Source organism: Engystomops pustulosus, chromosome 8 (assembly GCF_040894005.1).
Source record: "Engystomops pustulosus chromosome 8, aEngPut4.maternal, whole genome shotgun sequence".
Lineage (NCBI taxonomy): Eukaryota > Metazoa > Chordata > Amphibia > Anura > Leptodactylidae > Engystomops > Engystomops pustulosus.
In genome coordinates this window covers 122,793,253-122,813,566 of record NC_092418.1, presented here as the reverse complement: position 1 = coordinate 122,813,566, position 20,314 = coordinate 122,793,253, and the positions used below count along the sequence as shown (strand labels likewise).

Genomic DNA, 20,314 nt, shown 5'->3' with positions numbered 1-20,314 from the left:
CTGATTCCTCCGAAAGTATTTAGCAAACGTATGTAGGGGTTATTTTCCCCTCCAGTTTATCCCCTTCTAACATTGCATTTTGTTTGTTTTATCTTAGATCCTCTATGAATTGGACCTAGAGACCCCACTGACCCCCATAACTGATATTATTGGTCTTTAAAAAATGTATTTGGAATATTTTTCAACGCTCCCAGTACATTGCAGAGTGTTATCCTATGTATAAGTCTAGTGTTGGAGGACATAATTCCTAATAACATCATATCTTCTCCTAGGAGAATCCTAGTGACATCTTAAGACCAGCAGGACCCTCTGCCAAGGCATACCACACACCAATGAGAAATATAAATCACATTCTCAGATGTATATTTATTTTTTAAGGCCGAAACTTCCTCTTCAAGACCCCAAAAGTGTCTGAAATCCCTGATCATAATTCATAGCTGAGATGTTAAAATCTAGAATATGAATACAGGCAGTCCCCGGGTTACGTACAAGATAGGGTCTGGAGGTTTGTTCTTAAGTTGAATTTGTATGTAAGTTGAAACTGTATATTTTATAAATGTAGATCCATACAAAATAAAAATTTGACCCCAGTGACAATTGGAGTTTAAACATTTTTTGCTGTAATGGGACCAAGGATTATCCATGAAGCTTCATTACAGACACCTTACAGCTGATCATTGCAGTTTGGGACTAAAGTAAAGCATTCAGAAAGCTTCACCAGAGGTCAGAGGGGTCTGTCTGTAACTATGGGTTGTCTGTAAGTCGAGTGTCCTTAAGTAGGGGACCGCCTGTATATGATATTTCCCTGCTCCATGAAGCCATTTCCAGGACATGGCAGTCACATTGTTATTGGAGACGCCTTGTCTGCGTGGATTTGCATTTTCTATTGTTCAGGATGTGGAATCATTAGGGAATCACATGGAGACATTCCGCCCAGTAAACACTTGTAAATGAAGTTACCCAATTCTATTAGAAAGATGGATCCTTGCCACATGTGTTTAAAGGGGTTCTCCAGTGACAAAGATTGACCTCACTATACCTTATCTGCCCACCTGCCCACACTTATCACTTTACTAATTCAGTGTCATTAAATCTTCTGCCCCCTTTTCATGAAATCAAAGTCATTCCTGTGCACTGCCAGCTCCTGCTACACTTACAGTTTCCAGAGAAACGACCTGTATACTGTCTCTGCTCTCTGGTCTGACATGTGCAGTCAGCTCCTTGTTCCCTGCTGGGGGGGGGGGGGTGTGGCTGCACCTTCCTCTGTATGAAGAAGCTGTGCTGACCAGGGGGATTGTGGGAGATGTAGTCTTTAAGCAGAATGGGGGCAGCCATTTTGCAGCAGTGAGCTGTGAAGTGACAAGTGAAGGAAAAGAAAGTATACAGCCCAGGGTGGTGAGGTAAGGGTGTGCAACTATAATATATGCAAAAGAACTGGTTAGTTAAAAAAAAAAAGTACATATAGTGACCGGAGAACCCCTTTAAGGGAAGGTGGTGAAAGGACAAACCCCAGAGTGTCATCAATGCTCAGCCGGGCTGATAAGGAAGTGGCACCGACACCCTTCATTTACATGGAAGTTCTTTTATATTTAGAGTAAGACATCTCAAAGAGGGGGCCGACCAAGGGGTATAAGAGACTCAAGTAGGACTCACATGCAGAGAACTTCTTGGAGGAAGATCTTACTGGAGGAGCTTAGACCGAAGGACTAAATGGAGAGAGAGCAGGTCTATGTATGTGCGGAGGAGGGAGCCTGGGAAGCAGGACGTGACCCTGGTGCCAGGGACCCCCAGAATGGTGAGTACTGATGGACTTTTTATTCATTGCTTTTTATAAATGATTGCTCCTCTGTTTCCCTTCCTTCTGCCTATAGTCACTTCCCAGTAATGCATCCAAGAAACTGATCAGCGATAGAATTGTAAGAGCGCTGAGCCAGATCATGAATATATGTTACAGAATATATTGTACCCAATATACTGCAGACAGAAGTGTGTGGATAAAGGGATCAGGAATTCAGAGAGGCAGAGGCGCAAAGTTAATGGGTGCATGGGGTGTAGAGGTATAGGGGTGCAGGGATGTAGAGGTGTAGGGGTGCAGGGATGTAGAGGTATAGGGACGCTGGGAGGTAGAGGTATAGGGGTGCAGGGATGTAGAGGTATAGGGGTGCAGGGATGTAGAGGTATAGGGGCGCAGGGATGTAGAGGTATAGGGACGCTGGGAGGTAGAGGTATAGGGGTGCAGGGATGTAGAGGTATAGGGGTGCAGGGATGTAGAGGTATAGGGGCGCAGGGATGTAGAGGTATAGGGGTACAGGGATGTAGAGGTATAGGGATGCAGGGATGTAGAGGTATAGGGGCGCTGGGAGGTAGAGGTATAGGGGTGCAGGGATGTAGAAGTATAGGGGTGCAGGGATGTAGAGGTATAGGGGTGCAGGGATGTAGAGGTATAGGGGCGCAGGGATGTAGAGGTATAGGGGTACAGGGATGTAGAGGTATAGGGATGCAGGGATGTAGCGGTATAGGGGCGCTGGGAGGTAGAGGTATAGCGGTGCAGGGATGTAGAAGTATAGGGTTGCAGGGATGTAGAGGTATAGGGGTGCAGGGATGTAGAGGTATAAGGGTGCAGGGATGTAGAGGTACAGTGGTGCATGGGATGTAGAGGAATAGGGGTGCAGGTATCTAGAGGTATAGGGGTGTATGGGATGTACATGTATAGGGGTGCATGGATGTAGAGGTATAGGGGTGCATGGATGTAGAGGTATAGGGGTGCAGGGATGTAGAGGTATAGAGGTGCAGGGATGTTGAGGTATAGGGGTGCAGGGATGTAGAGGGATAGGGGTGCAGGGATGTAGAGGTATAGGGGCGCAGGGATGTAGAGGTATAGGGGCGCAGGGATGTAGAGGTGTAGGGGTGCAGGGATGTAGAGGTGTAGGGGCGCAGGGATGTAGAGGTGTAGGGGCGCAGGAATGTAGAGGTGTAGGGGCGCAGGGATGTAGAGGTATAGGGGTGCAGGGATGTAGAGGTATAGGGGGGGCAGGGATGTAGAGGTATAGGGGGCAGGGATGTAGAGGTATAGGGGGACAGGGATGTAGAGGTGTAGGGGCGCAGGGATGTAGAGGTATAGGGGTGCAGGGATGTAGAGGTATAGGGGTGCAGGGATGTAGAGGTATAGGGGTGCAGGGATGTAGAGGTATAGGGGGGGCAGGGATGTAGAGGTATAGGGGGCAGGGATGTAGAGGTATAGAGGTACTAGCAGGTGTTCTCAAAGTATTTCTGGTGCATGAACTAAACTCCATTTATTCACTTAACAAATTTTAACAGTATTATAGTCCTCCTGACAAAACTATACACTTTTACAACAAAAAAATATATATATTGGGACCTGTCGCAATCAGGACTGTCCTACAAAGATGAAGTCCCGTGCGATTCACTACGATCGTGCGCCCAATTTCCAGCATCTGTTGCTTCCCCGCAGAGGTCCGCTGGAGTTCACCTTTTTCTTCCCGGGGCATGTAAGTGTTTGGTATTGCGACACAATTTAAATGTTAAATCCCATGCGTTGTCCGAATCCGCCGGATCGTCTGTCGGCCCGCTCCCCGGTTTGTGTTGTATGAAGCCCGGTGCCGATGCCAAAACGTCGGAAAACCCGACGAAAATGCGACCGCGGGCCCTTAGTAAATAAGCCCCAATGTGTCTTTTTGTTCCACCAAGTGTTCAAACAGGAACATTTCATCTTCTCCATTAAGGGAAGAATTAAGTGTGCACGGAGCAGATAAAGTACACAGACGGATTACAATCACATGTGACCGATGTGACATCATACATGTAGCATATAAAACATATATAATTCCAATCAAAGTGCATATAGAATTCATGTCCATCATTGTCACATAAATACAGTGCACAGAAATCATAATATACACAACTAATTCATATCATACGGTGAAAAAATAGTGTTTTTTTCAATGTGAAATGTAATTTTTAACAGCTAAATTTTGTGTTTCATATATCCACTCACAAACTTTTATTAACCCATTCTGTAGAATACACTTAAAAAAGAACACAAATATAACATTGTTTTTCTTAACAATGGGTCAGAACACATACAGCAATGCCAAACTTATAGGGGCATATTTACTTACCCGTCCGTGGAGTTCACCGAAAGTGTATTGTCCGTGTATAATGCCCTCTGCCGCGATGCACTAAGATCCTGCGTCCAATATCCCGCGTGTGTCGCTTCCCAGCACATACCTGTTATACCTGTAACAGCAGAGCAATCCCCAAAAAACAGCGAACAATCTGACGAAAGTGCGATCCGAGCCCCTTAGTAAATAAGCTCCATAAGGGTTTTTAAAAAGTTACATTAATTTGTATAATTAAAACATATTGGGGAAAAAACTGTTTTTTTCTTTGTCACCTTCTAGGAGCCATAAGTTTAGATTTTTTGGCTTATTTGCTTCAAAAGAGCCTTTTTACACTTTATTTTATTTTTTACATAAAACTGTTTTTCACTTTTTACATCACTTTGTCAGACAAGGAGGGCACTACCATTAGATCATTGGATCTCTTGTATAAAGCGCTGCACTCTCATGTCTATGACACGCAGATATCAGTTAATAAAAAGTTAACACAGGAAGCCCCGGGGTTCTTCAGTGACGGCCATGAGACTCCATCAGCTCCTGTGATTGCAGGTGCAGGGTGCCGATGGGTGACAGAGAGGGATCTGCACCCTCTGCACCCACATAGACACCTCGCACTGTTCATCAATCTTCTTTTGATGAGACGATGTTGTCACATCATAAGAAATAACTCGAATGGCCATAAAAACCTGATACAGCAGTCGTTACGATGTTAAAAGAAATAGGATAAACATATTATTAAATGCAGAAAAACAGATTATCCCAATAACTTGAGAACCAGAACATATTAGTGTCACAGGATGCCTGTGACAGATCCCCAGGGATGAGAGCCATGGAGGATACCCCCGGGGAGGAGAGCCAGAGAGGAGAGCTAGGGAGGAGAGCCAGGGAGGAGAGCCAGGGAGAAGAGCCAGGGAGGAGAGCCAGGGAGAAGAGCCAGGGAGAAGAGCCAGGGAGGAGAGCCAGGGAAAAGAGCAAGGGAGGAGAGCAAGGGAGAAGAGCCAGGGAGGAGAGCCAGGGAGGAGAGCCAGGGAGGAGAGCTAGGGAGGAGAGCTAGGGAGGAGAGCTAGGGAGGAGAGCCAGGGAGGAGAGCCAGGGAGAAGAGCCAGGGAGGAGAGCCAGGGAGGAGAGCCAGGGAGGAGAGCTAGGGAGGAGAGCCAGGGTGGAGAGTCAGGGAGAAGAGCCAGGGAGGAGAGCCAGAGAGGAGAGCTAGGGAGGAGAGCTAGGGAGGAGAGCCAGGGAGGAGAGCCATGGAGAAGAGCCAGGGAGGAGAGCCAGGGAGAAGAGCAAGGGAGGAGAGCCAGGGAGAAGAGCCAGGGAGGAGAGCCAGGAAGGAGAGCCATGGAGGAGAGCCAGGGAGAAGAGCCAGGGAGAAGAGCCAGGGAGGAGAGCCAGGGAGAAGAGCAAGGGAGGAGAGCCAGGGAGAAGAGCCAGGGAGGAGAGCCAGGGTGGAGAGCTAGGGAGGAGAGCCAGGGAGAAGAGCCAGGGAGGAGAGCTAGGGAGGAGAGCCAGGGAGAAGAGCCAGGGAGGAGAGCCAGGGTGGAGAGTCAGGGAGAAGAGCCAAGCAGGAGAGCCAGGGAGGAAAGCCAGGGAGGAGAGCCAGGGAGGAGGCCCATTGAGGAGAACCAGGGAGGAGACCCAGGGAGGAGAGTCAGGGTGGAGAGTAAGGGAGGAGAGCCAGGGTGGAGAGCCAGGGAGGAGAGCAAGGGAGAAGAGCCAGGGAGGAGAGCCAGGGAGGAGAGCCAGGGTGGAGAGCCATGGAGGAGAGCCAGGGAGAAGAGCCAGGGAGGAGAGCCAGGGAGGAGAGCCAGGGAGGAGAGCCATGAAGGAGAGCCATGGAGGATACCCCCGGGGAGGAGAGCCAGGGAGGAGAACCAGGGTGAAGAGTCAGGGAGGAGAGCCAGGAAGGAGGGCCATGGAGAAGAGCCAGGGAGGAGAGCCAGGGTGGAGAGTCAGGGAGGAGAATCAGGGAAAAGAGCCAGGGAGGAGAGCCAGGAAGGAGGGCCATGGAGGAGAACCAGGGAGGAGAGCCACGGAGGAGAGCCAGGAAGGAGGACCATGGAGGAGAGCCAGTGAGGAGAGCCAGGAAGGAGGACCATGGAGGAGAGCCACGGAGGAGAGCCAGGAAGGAGAGCCAGGAAGGAGAGCTAGGGAGGAGAGCCAGGGTGGAGAGTCAGGGAGAAGAGCCAGGGAGGAGAGCCAGAGAGGAGAGCTAGGGAGGAGAGCTAGGGAGGAGAGCCAGGGAGGAGAGCCATGGAGAAGAGCCAGGGAGGAGAGCCAGGGAGAAGAGCAAGGGAGGAGAGCCAGGGAGAAGAGCCAGGGAGGAGAGCCAGGAAGGAGAGCCATGGAGGAGAGCCAGGGAGAAGAGCCAGGGAGAAGAGCCAGGGAGGAGAGCCAGGGAGAAGAGCAAGGGAGGAGAGCCAGGGAGAAGAGCCAGGGAGGAGAGCCAGGGTGGAGAGCTAGGGAGGAGAGCCAGGGAGAAGAGCCAGGGAGGAGAGCTAGGGAGGAGAGCCAGGGAGAAGAGCCAGGGAGGAGAGCCAGGGTGGAGAGTCAGGGAGAAGAGCCAAGCAGGAGAGCCAGGGAGGAAAGCCAGGGAGGAGAGCCAGGGAGGAGGCCCATTGAGGAGAACCAGGGAGGAGACCCAGGGAGGAGAGTCAGGGTGGAGAGTCAGGGAGGAGAGCCAGGGTGGAGAGCCAGGGAGGAGAGCAAGGGAGAAGAGCCATGAAGGAGAGCCATGGAGGATACCCCCGGGGAGGAGAGCCAGGGAGGAGAACCAGGGTGAAGAGTCAGGGAGGAGAGCCAGGAAGGAGGGCCATGGAGAAGAGCCAGGGAGGAGAGCCAGGGTGGAGAGTCAGGGAGGAGAATCAGGGAAAAGAGCCAGGGAGGAGAGCCAGGAAGGAGGGCCATGGAGGAGAACCAGGGAGGAGAGCCACGGAGGAGAGCCAGGAAGGAGGACCATGGAGGAGAGCCAGTGAGGAGAGCCAGGAAGGAGGACCATGGAGGAGAGCCACGGAGGAGAGCCAGGAAGGAGAGCCAGGAAGGAGGACCATGGAGGAGAGCCAGGGAGGAGAGCCTGGGAGGAAAGCCAGGAAGGAGGGCCATGGAGAAGAGCCAGGGAGGAGAGCCAGGGAGGAGAGCCAGGGAGGGGAGCCAGGGAGGGGAGCCAGGGAGAAGAGCCAGGGAGGAGAGCCAGGGAGAAGAGCCAGGGAAGAGAGCCAGGGTGGAGAGCCATGGAGAAGAGCCAAAGAGGAGAGCCTGGGAGGAGAGCAAGGGAGGATACCCAGGGAGGAGAGCCTGGGAGAAGAGCCAGGGAGGAGAGCCTCTGACAGATCCCCAGGGAGGAGAGCCAGGGAGGAGAGCCAGGGAGAAGAGCCAGGGAGGAGAGCCAGGGAGAAGAGCCAGGGAAGAGAGCCAGGGTGGAGAGCCATGGAGAAGAGCCAAAGAGGAGAGCCTGGGAGGAGAGCGAGGGAGGATACCCAGGGAGGAGAGCCTGGGAGAAGAGCCAGGGAGGAGAGCCATGGAGGAGAGCCAGGGTGGAGAGCCATGGAGGAGAGTGAGGGAGGATACCCAGGGAGGAAAGCCATGCAGGAGAGCCAGGGAGGAGAGCCAGGGAGGAGAGCCAGGGAGGAGAGCCAGAGAGGAGAGCCAGGGAGGATACCCAGGGAGGAAAGCCAGGGAGGAGAGCAAGGGAGTATACCCAGGGAGAAGACCCAGGGAGGAGAGCCAGGGAGGATACCCAGGGAGGAGAGCCAGGGAGGAGAGCCATGGAGGAGAGCCAGGGAGGGGAGCCAAGGATGAGAGCCCGGGAGGAGAGCCAGGGACAAGAGCCAGGGAGGGGAGCCAGGAAGGGGAGCGAGGGAGGAGAGCCCAGGAGGAGAGCCAGGGAGGGGAGCCAGGAAGGGGAGCGAGGGAGGAGAGCCCAGGTGGAGAGCCAGAGAGGAGATCCAGGGAGGAGAGCCAGGGAGGGGAGCCAGGGAGGGGAGCCAGGGAGGAGAGCCAGGTAGGATAACCAGGGAGGGGAGCCAGGGAGGATACCCAGGGAGGAGAGCCAGGGAGGAGAGCCTAGGAGGGGAGCCAGGGGGGAGAGCTAGGGAGGATACCCAGGGAGGAGAGCCAGGGAGAAGACCCAGGGAGGAGAGCCAGGGAGAAGACCCAGGGAGGAGAGCCAGGGAGAATACCCAGGGAGGAGAGCCTGGGAGAAGAGCCAGGGAGGAGAGCCTCTGACAGATCCCCAGGGAGAAGAGCCAGGGAGGAGAGCCAGGGAGAAGAGCCAGGGAAGAGAGCCAGGGTGGAGAGCCATGGAGAAGAGCCAAAGAGGAGAGCCCGGGAGGAGAGCGAGGGAGGATACCCAGGGAGGAGAGCCTGGGAGAAGAGCCAGGGAGGAGAGCCATGGAGGAGAGCCAGGGTGGAGAGCCACGGAGGAGAGTGAGGGAGGATACCCAGGGAGGAAAGCCATGCAGGAGAGTCAGGGTGGAGAGCCAGGGAGGAGAGCCAGGGAGGAGAGCCAGAGAGGAGAGCCAGGGAGGATACCCAGGGAGGAAAGCCAGGGAGGAGAGCAAGGGAGTATACCCAGGGAGAAGACCCAGGGAGGAGAGCCAGGGACGAGAGCCAGGGAGGAGAGCCATGGAGGAGAGCCAGGGAGGGGAGCCAGGGATGAGAGCCTGGGAGGAGAGCCAGGGACAAGAGCCAGGGAGGGGAGCCAGGAAGGGGAGCGAGGGAGGAGAGCCCAGGAGGAGAGCCAGGGAGGGGAGCCAGGAAGGGGAGCGAGGGAGGAGATCCCAGGTGGAGAGCCAGAGAGGAGATCCAGGGAGGAGAGCCAGGGAGGGGAGCCAGGGAGGGGAGCCAGGGAGGAGAGCCAGGTAGGATAACCAGGGAGGGGAGCCAGGGAGGATACCCAGGGAGGAGAGCCAGGGAGGAGAGCCTAGGAGGGGAGCCAGGGGGGAGAGCTAGGGAGGATACCCAGGGAGGAGAGCCAGGGAGAAGACCCAGGGAGGAGAGCCAGGGAGAAGACCCAGGGAGGAGAGCCAGGGAGAATACCCAGGGAGGAGAGCCAGGGTGGAGAGCCATGGAGGAGAACCAGGGAAGATATCCAAGTAGGAAATCCAGGGAGGAGAGCTAGGGAGGAGAAGCATGGAGGAGAGGCAGCTTCTGAAGTGACACTACCCCTGCAACCACTCAACATGTGAAAATCAGATGAAGAGAGTCCTATTTGCCTGACTTTTTTGATAGTTTTTTGTTAAACAGGTGGGATTTCACACAAAATAGGGAATTCTGGAAAGGACGTTTCATTCCCTATTTTAGAGGACTGGGTGTTTGGTGACAGCATCCCTTTAAACAATGATGAATGACAGAAGATGTTTTTTGTGTTGGGCTAAATAGGTATTGAACATGTCACCAAATGAGCTATGGGAATGAAATCCTCCCCAAATGCCGATCCCATCAAATCCTTCAGGAAATCTTTTAACTATTAATTTTACGAACTGAGATGTGGCGACACGTTGGATACATTACACTAGCCGTATGTTTTATGCTAAATCAGAGCCGGCAGATATAAGAGAGTTTAACATTGTATTTAGGTGATGTTAATGTTTCTGTCGTACATGTTGATATAATTAGAGATTTAATTAACTCCCTTATCAATGACCCTGTTATTCCCAGCAGATCCCATCCCCCGCAGCTCAGCAGAACATCTGATATCTTCCGGTATGAAAGCCAATGATTGTGGGATCACACAAGATACAAATAAAGAAAGCGCCAGGAGCAAAGATTTACCCTCCGCTCTTCACAGCAACGATCCATCATCTGATCCTATTGCATTGGGCATCTGTTCTGATACATCCCAGACCAAGAGGAAGAGAAAAAGTCACCAAAGAGAAGCGAAACATCCAGGAGCTTCCCCAGGGGAGAAGACATTTTCATGTTTGGAATGTGGCAAATGTTTTCCATGGAAATCAGCTCTAATGCTCCATTTGAGAACTCACACAGGGGAGAAGCCATTTACATGCTCAGAATGTGGTGAATGTTTTATTCGGAAAGCAGTTCTAATGACCCATCTGAGAATTCACACAGGGGAGAAGCCATTTTCATGCTCAGAATGTGGCAAATGTTTTAAAGAAAAATCCGTACTTTTGAGACATGAACAAATGCACACAGGGGAGAAGCTTTTACCCTGCTCAGAATGTGGCCAACGTTGTCTTGATAAAACAGCGCTTTCCGCACACAAGAGAACTCACACAGGGGAGAAACCATATTCATGTTCAGAATGTGGAAAATGCTTTGCTCGTAAATCTCTTCTTCAAAGACATCAAAGAACTCACACAGGGGTGAAGCCATTTTCATGTTCAGAATGTGGCAAATGCTTCGCTCGTAAATCGACGCTTGTGATACATGAGAGAATTCACACAGGAGAGAAGCCATTTTCATGTTCAGAATGTGGGAAATGTTTTACACAGGAACCACAGCTTGTTGCACATCTGAGAATTCACACAGGGGAGAAGCCATTTTCATGTTCAGAATGTGGCAAACAATTTTCAGATCTATCAGGTCTTATTCAACATCAGAGAATTCACACAGCAAAACTAATGTAATTTTGAGCTTACTGCACATGAGAAAAGTCACGCAGAAGAGAAAACATTTGCATCTGTTTTTATACTTGTTATTGAGATTTTTAAAGAATTTTTAAATTGTATTGAGTAATAAACCGTGCGTCCAAACAGGCGGAGAATTTGTGCAATCATCCAACAAAATCACAAAAAGAAAGTGTCAGTGGAGCCAAACTGTTCCATGGATTTGTTTCCATGGACGATGTCCGGAGCTGCTCGGAGCTGTAACTTCTATCCAGGAGGCCACATCTCCGTCAGTCGTTACGCAGCTGATAGATTGTAGATGAGAGGTCGATCACTCACGGCCTTGGAGACCAACAACCACGTAATCGAGAGCTCACCCATTGTACACTTCTCTCACATACAGGTAGTAATGTGGGGTTCAGCCTGTGCAGTAATACAGGGATGCATACCTCCCAACCGTCCCGTTTTCAGCGTGACAGTCCTGTTTTTTGGGCCCTGTCACGCTGCAACGGGCGACGGAGAGAATGTCCCGGGCCTGCCCACTTTTCCCGCTTTGTCCCGCCTCCTCCAGTCCCCCTAGTTTAGAGCTGCACAGCAGCCAAGGCATGGGGGCCGGGAGGAGGCGGGACCAGCCCCTGCTACCTCCTCACATGATGTCTGCACCAATCATGTGAGGAGCGAGCTCCGCCCCCGGCTGGCCACGCCCCCTCCGCGAGTCATTCAGACTCCAGCCCGGGAGAAGCAGAATGATTGCAGGTAAGAACCTGGGGGGCTGAAGGCTACAGGGGGGGGCTGGAGGCTACAGGAGGAGGACAGGGGGGGGGGCTGGAGGCTACAGGAGGAGGACAGGGGAGCTGAAGGCTACCGGGGGGGCTGGAGGCTACAGGAGGAGGGCAGGGGGGGCTGGTGGCCACAGGAGGAGGGCAGGGGGGCTGGAGGCTACAGGAGGAGGACAGGGGGGACTGGAGGCTGCAGGAGGAGGACAGGGGGGGCTGGAGGCTACAGGAGGAGGACAGGGGGGGCTGGAGGCTACAGGAGGAGGACAGGGGGGGCTGGAGGCTACAGGAGGAGGACAGAGGGGCTGGAGGCTACAGGAGGAGGACAGGGGGGGCTGGAGGCTACAGGAGGAGGACAGGGGGGGCTGGAGGCTACAGGAGGAGGACAGGGGGGGGCTGGAGGCTACAGGAGGAGGACAGGGGAGCTGAAGGCTACAGGGGGGGCTGGAGGCTACAGGCGGAGGACAGGGGGGGCTGGAGGCTACAGGAGGAGGACAGGGGGGGCTGGAGGCTACAGGAGGAGGACAGGGGGGCTGAAGGCTACAGGGGGGGCTGGAGGCTACAGGAGGAGGACAGGGGGGGGGGCTGGAGGCTACAGGAGGAGGACAGGGGAGCTGAAGGCTACCGGGGGGGCTGGAGGCTACAGGAGGAGGGCAGGGGGGGCTGGTGGCTACAGGAGGAGGACAGGGGGGCTGGAGGCTACAGGAGGAGGACAGGGGGGGCTGGAGGCTGCAGGAGGAGGACAGGGGGGACTGGAGGCTGCAGGAGGAGGATAGGGGGGCTGGAGGCTACAGGAGGAGGACAGGGGGGCTGAAGGCTACAGGAGGAGGACAGGGGGGCTGGAGGCTACAGGAGGAGGACAGGGGGGGCTGGAGGCTACAGGAGGAGGACAGGGGGGGTGAAGGCTACAGGAGGAGGACAGGGGGGGCTGGAGGCTACAGGAGGAGGACAGGGGGGGCTGGAGGCTACAGGAGGAGGACAGGGGGGCTGAAGGCTACAGGAGGAGAACAGGGGGGGCTGGAGGCTACAGGAGGAGGACAGGGGGGACTGGAGGCTGCAGGAGGAGGACAGGGGGGGCTGGAGGCTACAGGAGGAGGACAGGGGGGCTGGAGGCTACAGGAGGAGGACAGGGGGGGCTGGAGGCTACAGGAGGAGGACAGGGGGGACTGGAGGCTGCAGGAGGAGGACAGGGGGGGGCTGGAGGCTACAGGAGGAGGACAGGGGGGGCTGGAGGCTACAGGAGGAGGACAGGGGGGCTGAAGGCTACAGGAGGAGGACAGGGGGGGCTGGAGGCTACAGGAGGAGGACAGGGGGGGCTGGAGGCTACAGGAGGAGGACAGGGGGGGCTGGAGGCTACAGGAGGAGGACAGGGGGGGCTGGAGGCTACAGGAGGAGGACAGGGGGGCTGGAGGCTACAGGAGGAGGACAGGGGGGGCTGGAGGCTACAGGAGGAGGACAGGGGGGGCTGGAGGCTACAGGAGGAGGACAGGGGGGGCTGGAGGCTACAGGAGGTGGACAGGGGAGGTTGGAGTCTACAGGAGGAGGCTGGGGCACAGGAGGAGAATACAGGAGGAGGCTCCTGGAGGACAGGAGGAGGCTCCTGGAGGAGGCTGCTGGAGGACAGGAGGAGGCTGCTGGAGGACAGGAAGAGGCTGCTGGAGGACAGGAAGAGGCTGCTGGAGGACAGGAGGCTGCTAGAAGGCAGGTGGAGGGTGGGGACAGGAGGAGGATGCTGAAGGACAAGTGGAGGCTGGGGACACGAGGATGCTTGAGGAGGCTGGGGGACAGAAGGAGGATAGAGAACAGGAAGAGGATAGAGAACAGGAGGAGGCTGGAGGAGAGGAGGAGGCTGAAGGACAAGAGGCTACAGGAGGAGGCTGGAGGACAGGAGGCTACAGGGGGAGGCTGGAGGACAGGAGGAGGCTGGAGGACAGGAGATACAGGAGGAGGATGGAGGACAGGAGGCTGGAGGACAGGAGGAGGCTGGAGGACAGGAGACTACAGGAGGAGGCTGGAGGACAGGAGGCTACAGGAGGAGGCTGGAGCACAGGAGGAGGCTGGAGGACAGGGGGCTACAGGAGGAGGCTGGAGGACAGGAGGCTACAGGAGGAGGCTGGAGGACAGGGGGCTACAGGAGGAGGCTGGAGGACAGGAGACTACAGGAGGAGGCTGGAGGACAGGAGGCTACAGGAGGAGGAAGGAGGACAGGAGCTACAGGAGGAGGCTGGAGGACAGGAGCTACAGGAGGAGGATGGAGGACAGGAGGCTACAGGAGGAGGCTGGAGGATAGGAGCTACAGGAGGAGGCTGGAGGATAGGAGCTACAGGAGGAGGATGGAGAACAGGGGGGCGCAGGAGGAGGACAGGAGGCCACAGGAGGAGGCTGGAGGAGAGGAGACTACAGGAGGAGGCTGGAGGACAGGAGCTACAGGAGGAGGCTGGAGGACAGGAGCTACAGGAGGAGGATGGAGGACAGGGGGCTACAGGAGGAGGCTGGAGGACAGGAGCTACAGGAGGAGGATGGAGGACAGGGGGCTACAGGAGGAGGATGGAGGACAGGAGACTACAGGAGGAGGATGGAGGACAGGGGGCTACAGGAGGAGGATGGAGGACAGGAGCTACAGGAGGAGGATGGAGGACAGGGGGCTACAGGAGGAGGCTGGAGGACAGGAGGCTACAGGAGGAGGATGGAGGACAGGGGGCTACAGGAGGAGGATGGAGGACAGGAGGGGGCTGGACGACAGGAGGCTACAGGAGGAGGATGGAGGACAGGGTGGCGCAGGAGGAGGACAGGAGACTACAGGAGAAGGAGGATAGAGAACAGGGATCACACCATGTGAGGAGGGGTGGCGGTAGAGGTACAGATAGAATTATGTGTAAGTTTGGGGAGATAAATAAAAGTGGAAAACGAAATGTAAAGGGAGGATAAAATTAAAGATGGGTTTTATATGTTGCAGACTTGCATTAGGGGATATTATACTATTATACGGGTCCATGGGGGTGGGGTGGGGGGGCCAAAGTAAGAGGCATCGTACAATGTGGGGACCGTGAAGGTCGATATTATACTATGCTTGTGGGTGGGACGATGGGCGTGGTTTAGAAAAAGGGAGAGGGGCTTTTGTCCCTCTTTCTCTTGTCCAAAAGTTGGGAGGTATGGGGATGTGGTACCAGGTTGTCAGGAGACAATATCAAGTGTTTGGTTGTTGGGTACAGCGGCGGGGTGGGGGGGGGTGGGACTTCCTCTAGATATATCAGCATGTCTGGAGGTTTCTCAAGGACCCTCTAGCTTGTGTCCTGTATTACTGCAAATCCTGTATCTAGATCAGATGACAACACTAATCTGCCGGTATAGGCAGGGCCACATCTGCCATGAGGCGGGATGAAAATTCCGCCTCAGGCGGCAGATGCGGAACCCTGAAAGAAGCGGCGAAAACAGCTGTGGGTGATTCGGGCGCTCGTCCGAATCACCCACTAGCAGTACGGACTGCCGCTGGCAGTCTGTATTACAAACATATCTCGACCGCGAGAGCAGTCTCAAGCGCGGTACGGGGCAGCGGTACGGGGCAGCAGCGCAGACCTGCTCTATGGTATTGGAGGATGCAGGCGACGTGACGTCATCAGACGCCGCCTGCGTCCTCCGGTTCCATAGAGCTGCAGAGCTGCCGGGAACAGTCCAGAGAAGAGGAGGGACGAGGTAAGTAGAAGCTTTATAGGGGTGGGTTGATAGGTTGCTGTATTTAGCTTTATTGGGATATTGGGATATTGTATATGGGAGTCAGATCTTAAACAAAAGGAGCATTTATGGGGAGGGCTGTTATAGGATACTATATAATTAAAGGGGTTTTCCCACAAAGAACAGTTAGTCCCCAACTTGCTGATCAGTGCTGTCGCTCCGTCAGATTAATGAAGCAGACGGACGCGTATGACGGTTCTGTTCCATTAATCTCTGGTGCTGACGGAAATTGCCGAGCACAGCGCTCACTGATCTCCTTCAGCTCCATAGAGATTAAGAACGGTCATGCGCGGCCGTCTGCTCCATTAATCCGACGGACCCCTCGTTTTCGCGATCTGCAGGGTCTCAGCACTGAGACCCCACATTGATCAGCAAGTTAGGCCCTATCCAGTGGATAGCGCCTAACTTTCCATCTAAGGGGGGCAGATTTTAAGTATGGGGGGAGGGGGGGAGGTTTGCTGTTGTGGGGTTCTGTATATGATTTAATTGGGGGCTGTATATAAGTTCATTAGGGTGGTGTTTTATATATTAGTTCATTAGTTTACATCTCAGCACCGGCACTAAAACCAGGGATCTCAGGTCTCTACGCCTAAAACCTTAGACACCCTGGTCATATATGGAACTCAATGGGGGTCATTTACTAAGGGCCCGATTCGCGTTTTCCCGACGTGTTACCCGAATATTTCCGATTTGCGCCGATTCTCCCTGTATTGCCCCAGGATTTTGGCGCACGCGATCGGATTGTGGCGCATCGGCGCCGGCATGCACGCAACGGAAATCGGGGGCGTGGCCGAGCAAAAACCTGACGGATTCGGAAAAAACGCCGCATTTAAAACAATAAAAGTGTCGCTTGGGAAGCGCTTACCTTCACTTGGTCCGGCCCGGTGAACTTGAGTGCGTTCAGATGCTTTTCAGCGCAGCAGCGCCACCTGGTGGACAGGGGAGGAACTACCTTGATGAATCCCGGCCGGACCCGAATCCACCGCAGAGAACGCGCCGCTGGATCACGAACGGACCGGGTGGGGTGCATATCGTCCTGCAAAAAGACCTCGTACAGTTATAGTGACAGAAAATTAAAGAAGTTTTAGTTTGTAGAAGGAATTGACAAAAAAACTTTGGGAATTTATGGACCCCTTCACCCCATATCAAGTAACAACTACACTGTATCACATGAATAACATAATGTAGACAGGACCCCTGCACAATAACGGGGCCATTAGATTTCCAAAACCCTCCAGCCCGAAGGTGGACTGAGAAGGAAACACTGAGCTCCTGTGCAGAGCAGAGAACTGCTGAGGAGGTGACTGGGTGCTGCTGAGGAGATCACTGGGTGCAGGGTGTCACACACCTGAGTGCTGCTCTGGGGGTCACTGGGTGCTGGGTGTCACACCCCTGGGTGCTGCTGAGGAGGTCACTGGGTGCAGGGTGTCACACACCTGGGTGCTGCTGAGGAGGTCACTGGGTGCAGGGTGTCACACCCCTGGGTGCTGCTGAGGAGGTCACTGGGTGCTGGGTGTCACACACCTGGGTGCTGCTGAGGAGGTGACTGGGTGCAGGGTGTCACACACCTGGGTGCTGCTGAGGAGGTGACTGGGTGCAAGGTGTCACACACCTGGGTGCTGCTGAGGAGGTCACTGGGTGCAGGGTGTCACACACCTGGGTGCTGCTGAGGAGGTCACTGGGTGCAGGGTGTCACACCCCTGGGTGCTGCTGTGGGGGTCACTGGGTGCTGGGTGTCACACACCTGGGTGCTGCTGAGGAGGTGACTGGGTGCAGGGTGTCACACCCCTGGGTGCTGCTGTGGGGGTCACTGGGTGTCACACACCTGGGTGCTGCTGTGGGGGTCACTGGGTGCTGGGTGTCACACACCTGGGTGCTGCTGTGGGGGTCTGCAACATCCCCCACCGGGGCCTAGCCTTTTCTTGGGGCCTGGAGTCAGCCGGGGCCCGCAGTACCTGAGTGGCTGGCGGTTGCGGCCTAAGCACGCTTGTGTCACGTTGCTTGGTATGGGGAACCGGAGGGCTGTCCTACAGCGTGGCAGGTCTCCAGCAGGGTGGTGTTAGCAAGAAATGATGAGGGAGAGGCTGCTATAGCGGATCTCCCTGGGGCAACCCTTTGGTGTCTAGAGTATGAGTCTCTGTGTGGTGGACAGGGTGCCTGTGATGGTGACAGCCGTAGTAGCTCCTGTGGCTCCCTCCAACTGCATCTCAGCACTCCACCATCCTGTTAAAGGAAACCTACCACTGCTCGCATGATAAAATCATGCGAGCAGACCACCTGGTAGGCTATTTAATTCTGATGCCGGCACATACTTTAGTTAGGCACGGCGATCGTTAGTTTAGATTAAAAAATGTTTTACTTACATATGAAAATATTCCTCCGGTGCTACCCCTACGTCATCTTCGGAAGGGAGATGCCTTCCGATCCTTAATTATTCACGCCTCCTTCATTGTAGCCGTTTCCTTCGGGTGCCGAAAGGCGTGACGTCACCAAGCTCTCGGCACCTATCGCTGTCCGGCTGTGTGAGAGTTAGTATCTGCGCATGCGCGATAGGTGCCGAGAGCTTGGTGACGTCACGCCTCTCGGCACCCGAAGGAAACGGCTACAATGAAGGAGGCGTGAATAATTAAGGATCGGAAGGCATCTCCCTTCCGAAGATGACGTAGGGGTAGCACCGGAGGAATATTTTCATATGTAAGTAAAACATTTTTTTATCTAAACTAACGATCGCCGTGCCTAACTAAAGTATGTGCCGGCATCAGTATTAAATAGCCTACCAGGTGGTCTGCTCGCATGATTTTATCATGCGAGCAGTGGTAGGTTTCCTTTAACAGGATGGTGGAGTGCTGAGATGCAGTTGGAGGGAGCCACAGGATGTAGATCACCAGCCTGGATGCAGAGGGCAGGCTGGGAGGTAGCTGTGTCCTGGAAGGATGCTTCAGCTTGTCCTGGGTTGCTTCAGGTATCACCCTTAAAGGTAGGATGATACCCCTTTCCTCACTATCTAGCTATTAGCTCCACTCTTCAGGCAGGGGCTAGGCTCTTCCTGCTCTGGTCTGGTGTGCTAGCTGTACAGACTCCGAAGAGTCTGTACTGGAGTGACTCCAGTCTGCTTCTGCAGACTCCTAGGTCTGACTGCTCTGCTCTAAGTGTTCTGCAGACCCTCTGGTCTGACTAGAACTGCTCTAGAAGTTTCTTGGCCAGGGGTTTTGTTACTCCCACTGGTCAGGTGGTGGCTGCTCCTCCAATTACATCTCAGCTCACAGAAACAGAGTGTAATACATGTGATTGGCTGACACATATGACATCACATAACACACTTAACTCCTGCCTTACCAGGCAGGATCTACCACTGCAATGTTCCCCTGTGTCCTATAAGGACTATGTAGCGTGATGTAGTGACATGCTGTGGGGCTGACTAGACCCCACACAGGCTGCAAGCTACATGGTAGGACGTATTCGCAACCACTCCTCTGCCTTGCATCGGCGAGGGTGTTGCAGGTCATTCTCATGCTGGGGTGCGGGGGAGGAGCTTGTAGGAGGATCACATGTAAGAGCCCGGATATAACATTGCGTCTATACTGCGTCTAATGTAATGTGATGAGGCCGGAGCTCAGCGCATCACAGATGGTTGTAACTTGTGATAATTCTGGAGCAATAACGAGACGTGAGCGCAGAACAGCGACACATCCGGCCCAATGGGCTTTATAAAGCAACGCAATCACGAAGGAAAAAAACACAACATCTGCGCTTCTACCATCAATAATTACCAGAATAATAATCAGATCTGCCCAATGAGATACAAAGGGCCACATTTATCACTTGTTTTTTCTGTTGTTTTTGCGCCTTTTCGTTTAGGCGCACCGTTTTTGTGCCCGTTTTGCGATTAAACGTCAAATTAGCCGTGCAGCTAAAATAACCACCTTTCCCTCATCACAACTGATGCCCTCACTACTGAACCCGCTGTACTGGGTTTAAATACAATAACCCTTTACACGAGGAACGTGCTATTTTAGTCTCCTTAGCCACTGTAGCCACCCTCAGTACTCTTATATACATTGCGGAGAGTATATGTTCTCCTGACCACTTTTGCAATTAGGCGCACAAACGGGCGCAAAAACACTCCAGCCCGAAGGTGGCGTTATCTGAGAAGAAAGCACTGAGCCCCTTTGCAGAACAGCTCATTTCTAGCAGCAGAGCTCAGCCAGACACTGGAACATATAATACAGACATTAGATACATTGCAGACAGGAGCTGCAGACTCTGTTTACAGTTCATCACCTTCTATTTTCAAAATATTCTGCAAAACGCTGAGCTCACAGCAAGAGCAAGAGAGGTCAGAAATTTGCAGAACTTTGCAAAAGTTTGCAGAATGTTGCAGATACTACATACAAGTGTCCCCCATGTAATTCTGCACAGTATGTCTGAGGGGGATACTGTGCAGAATTACAGGGGTGCAGCACGAGACCAGCACTGGGGGATCCCCTCTAGGGGAAGCCCCTGCTGAGGAGGTCACTGGGTGCAGGGTGTCACACACCTGGGTGCTGCTGTGGGGGTCACTGGGTGCAGGGTGTCACACACCTGGGTGCTGCTGAGGAGGTGACTGGGTGCAGGGTGTCACACACCTGGGTGCTGCTGAGGAGGTGACTGGGTGCAGGGTGTCACACACCTGGGTGCTGCTGAGGAGGTGACTGGGTGCAGGGTGTCACACACCTGGGTGCTGCTGAGGAGGTCACTGGGTGCAGGGTGTCACACACCTGGGTGCTGCTGAGGAGGTCACTGGGTGCAGGGTGTCACACACCTGGGTGCTGCTGAGGAGGTGACTGGGTGCAGGGTGTCACACACCTGGGTGCTGCTGAGGAGGTCACTGGGTGCAGGGTGTCACACACCTGGGTGCTGCTGAGGAGGTCACTGGGTGCAGGGTGTCACACACCTGGGTGCTGCTGAGGAGGCCACTGGGTGCAGGGTGTCACACACCTGGGTGCTGCTGAGGAGGTCACTGGGTGCTGGGTGTCACACACCTGGGTGCTGCTGAGGAGGTCACTGGGTGCAGGGTGTCACACCCCTGGGTGCTGCTGAGGAGGTCACTGGGTGCAGGGTGTCA

General features: G+C 54.3%; 1 protein-coding gene across 1 annotated transcript in view; it reads left to right on the top strand.

Annotated features, from left to right (window-relative positions):
• The first annotated feature begins 1,350 nt into the window (after positions 1-1,350).
• LOC140075966 (uncharacterized) overlaps positions 1,351-20,314 on the top strand; it is a 116,912-nt gene continuing 97,948 nt past the window's right edge. Inside the window, exons 1-2 of the mRNA XM_072122429.1 lie at positions 1,351-1,400; positions 1,594-1,795. Of these exons, the coding sequence (XP_071978530.1) occupies positions 1,711-1,795 (85 nt within the window). The 5' untranslated portion in view covers positions 1,351-1,400; positions 1,594-1,710. The remainder of the gene's footprint in view (positions 1,401-1,593; positions 1,796-20,314) is intronic.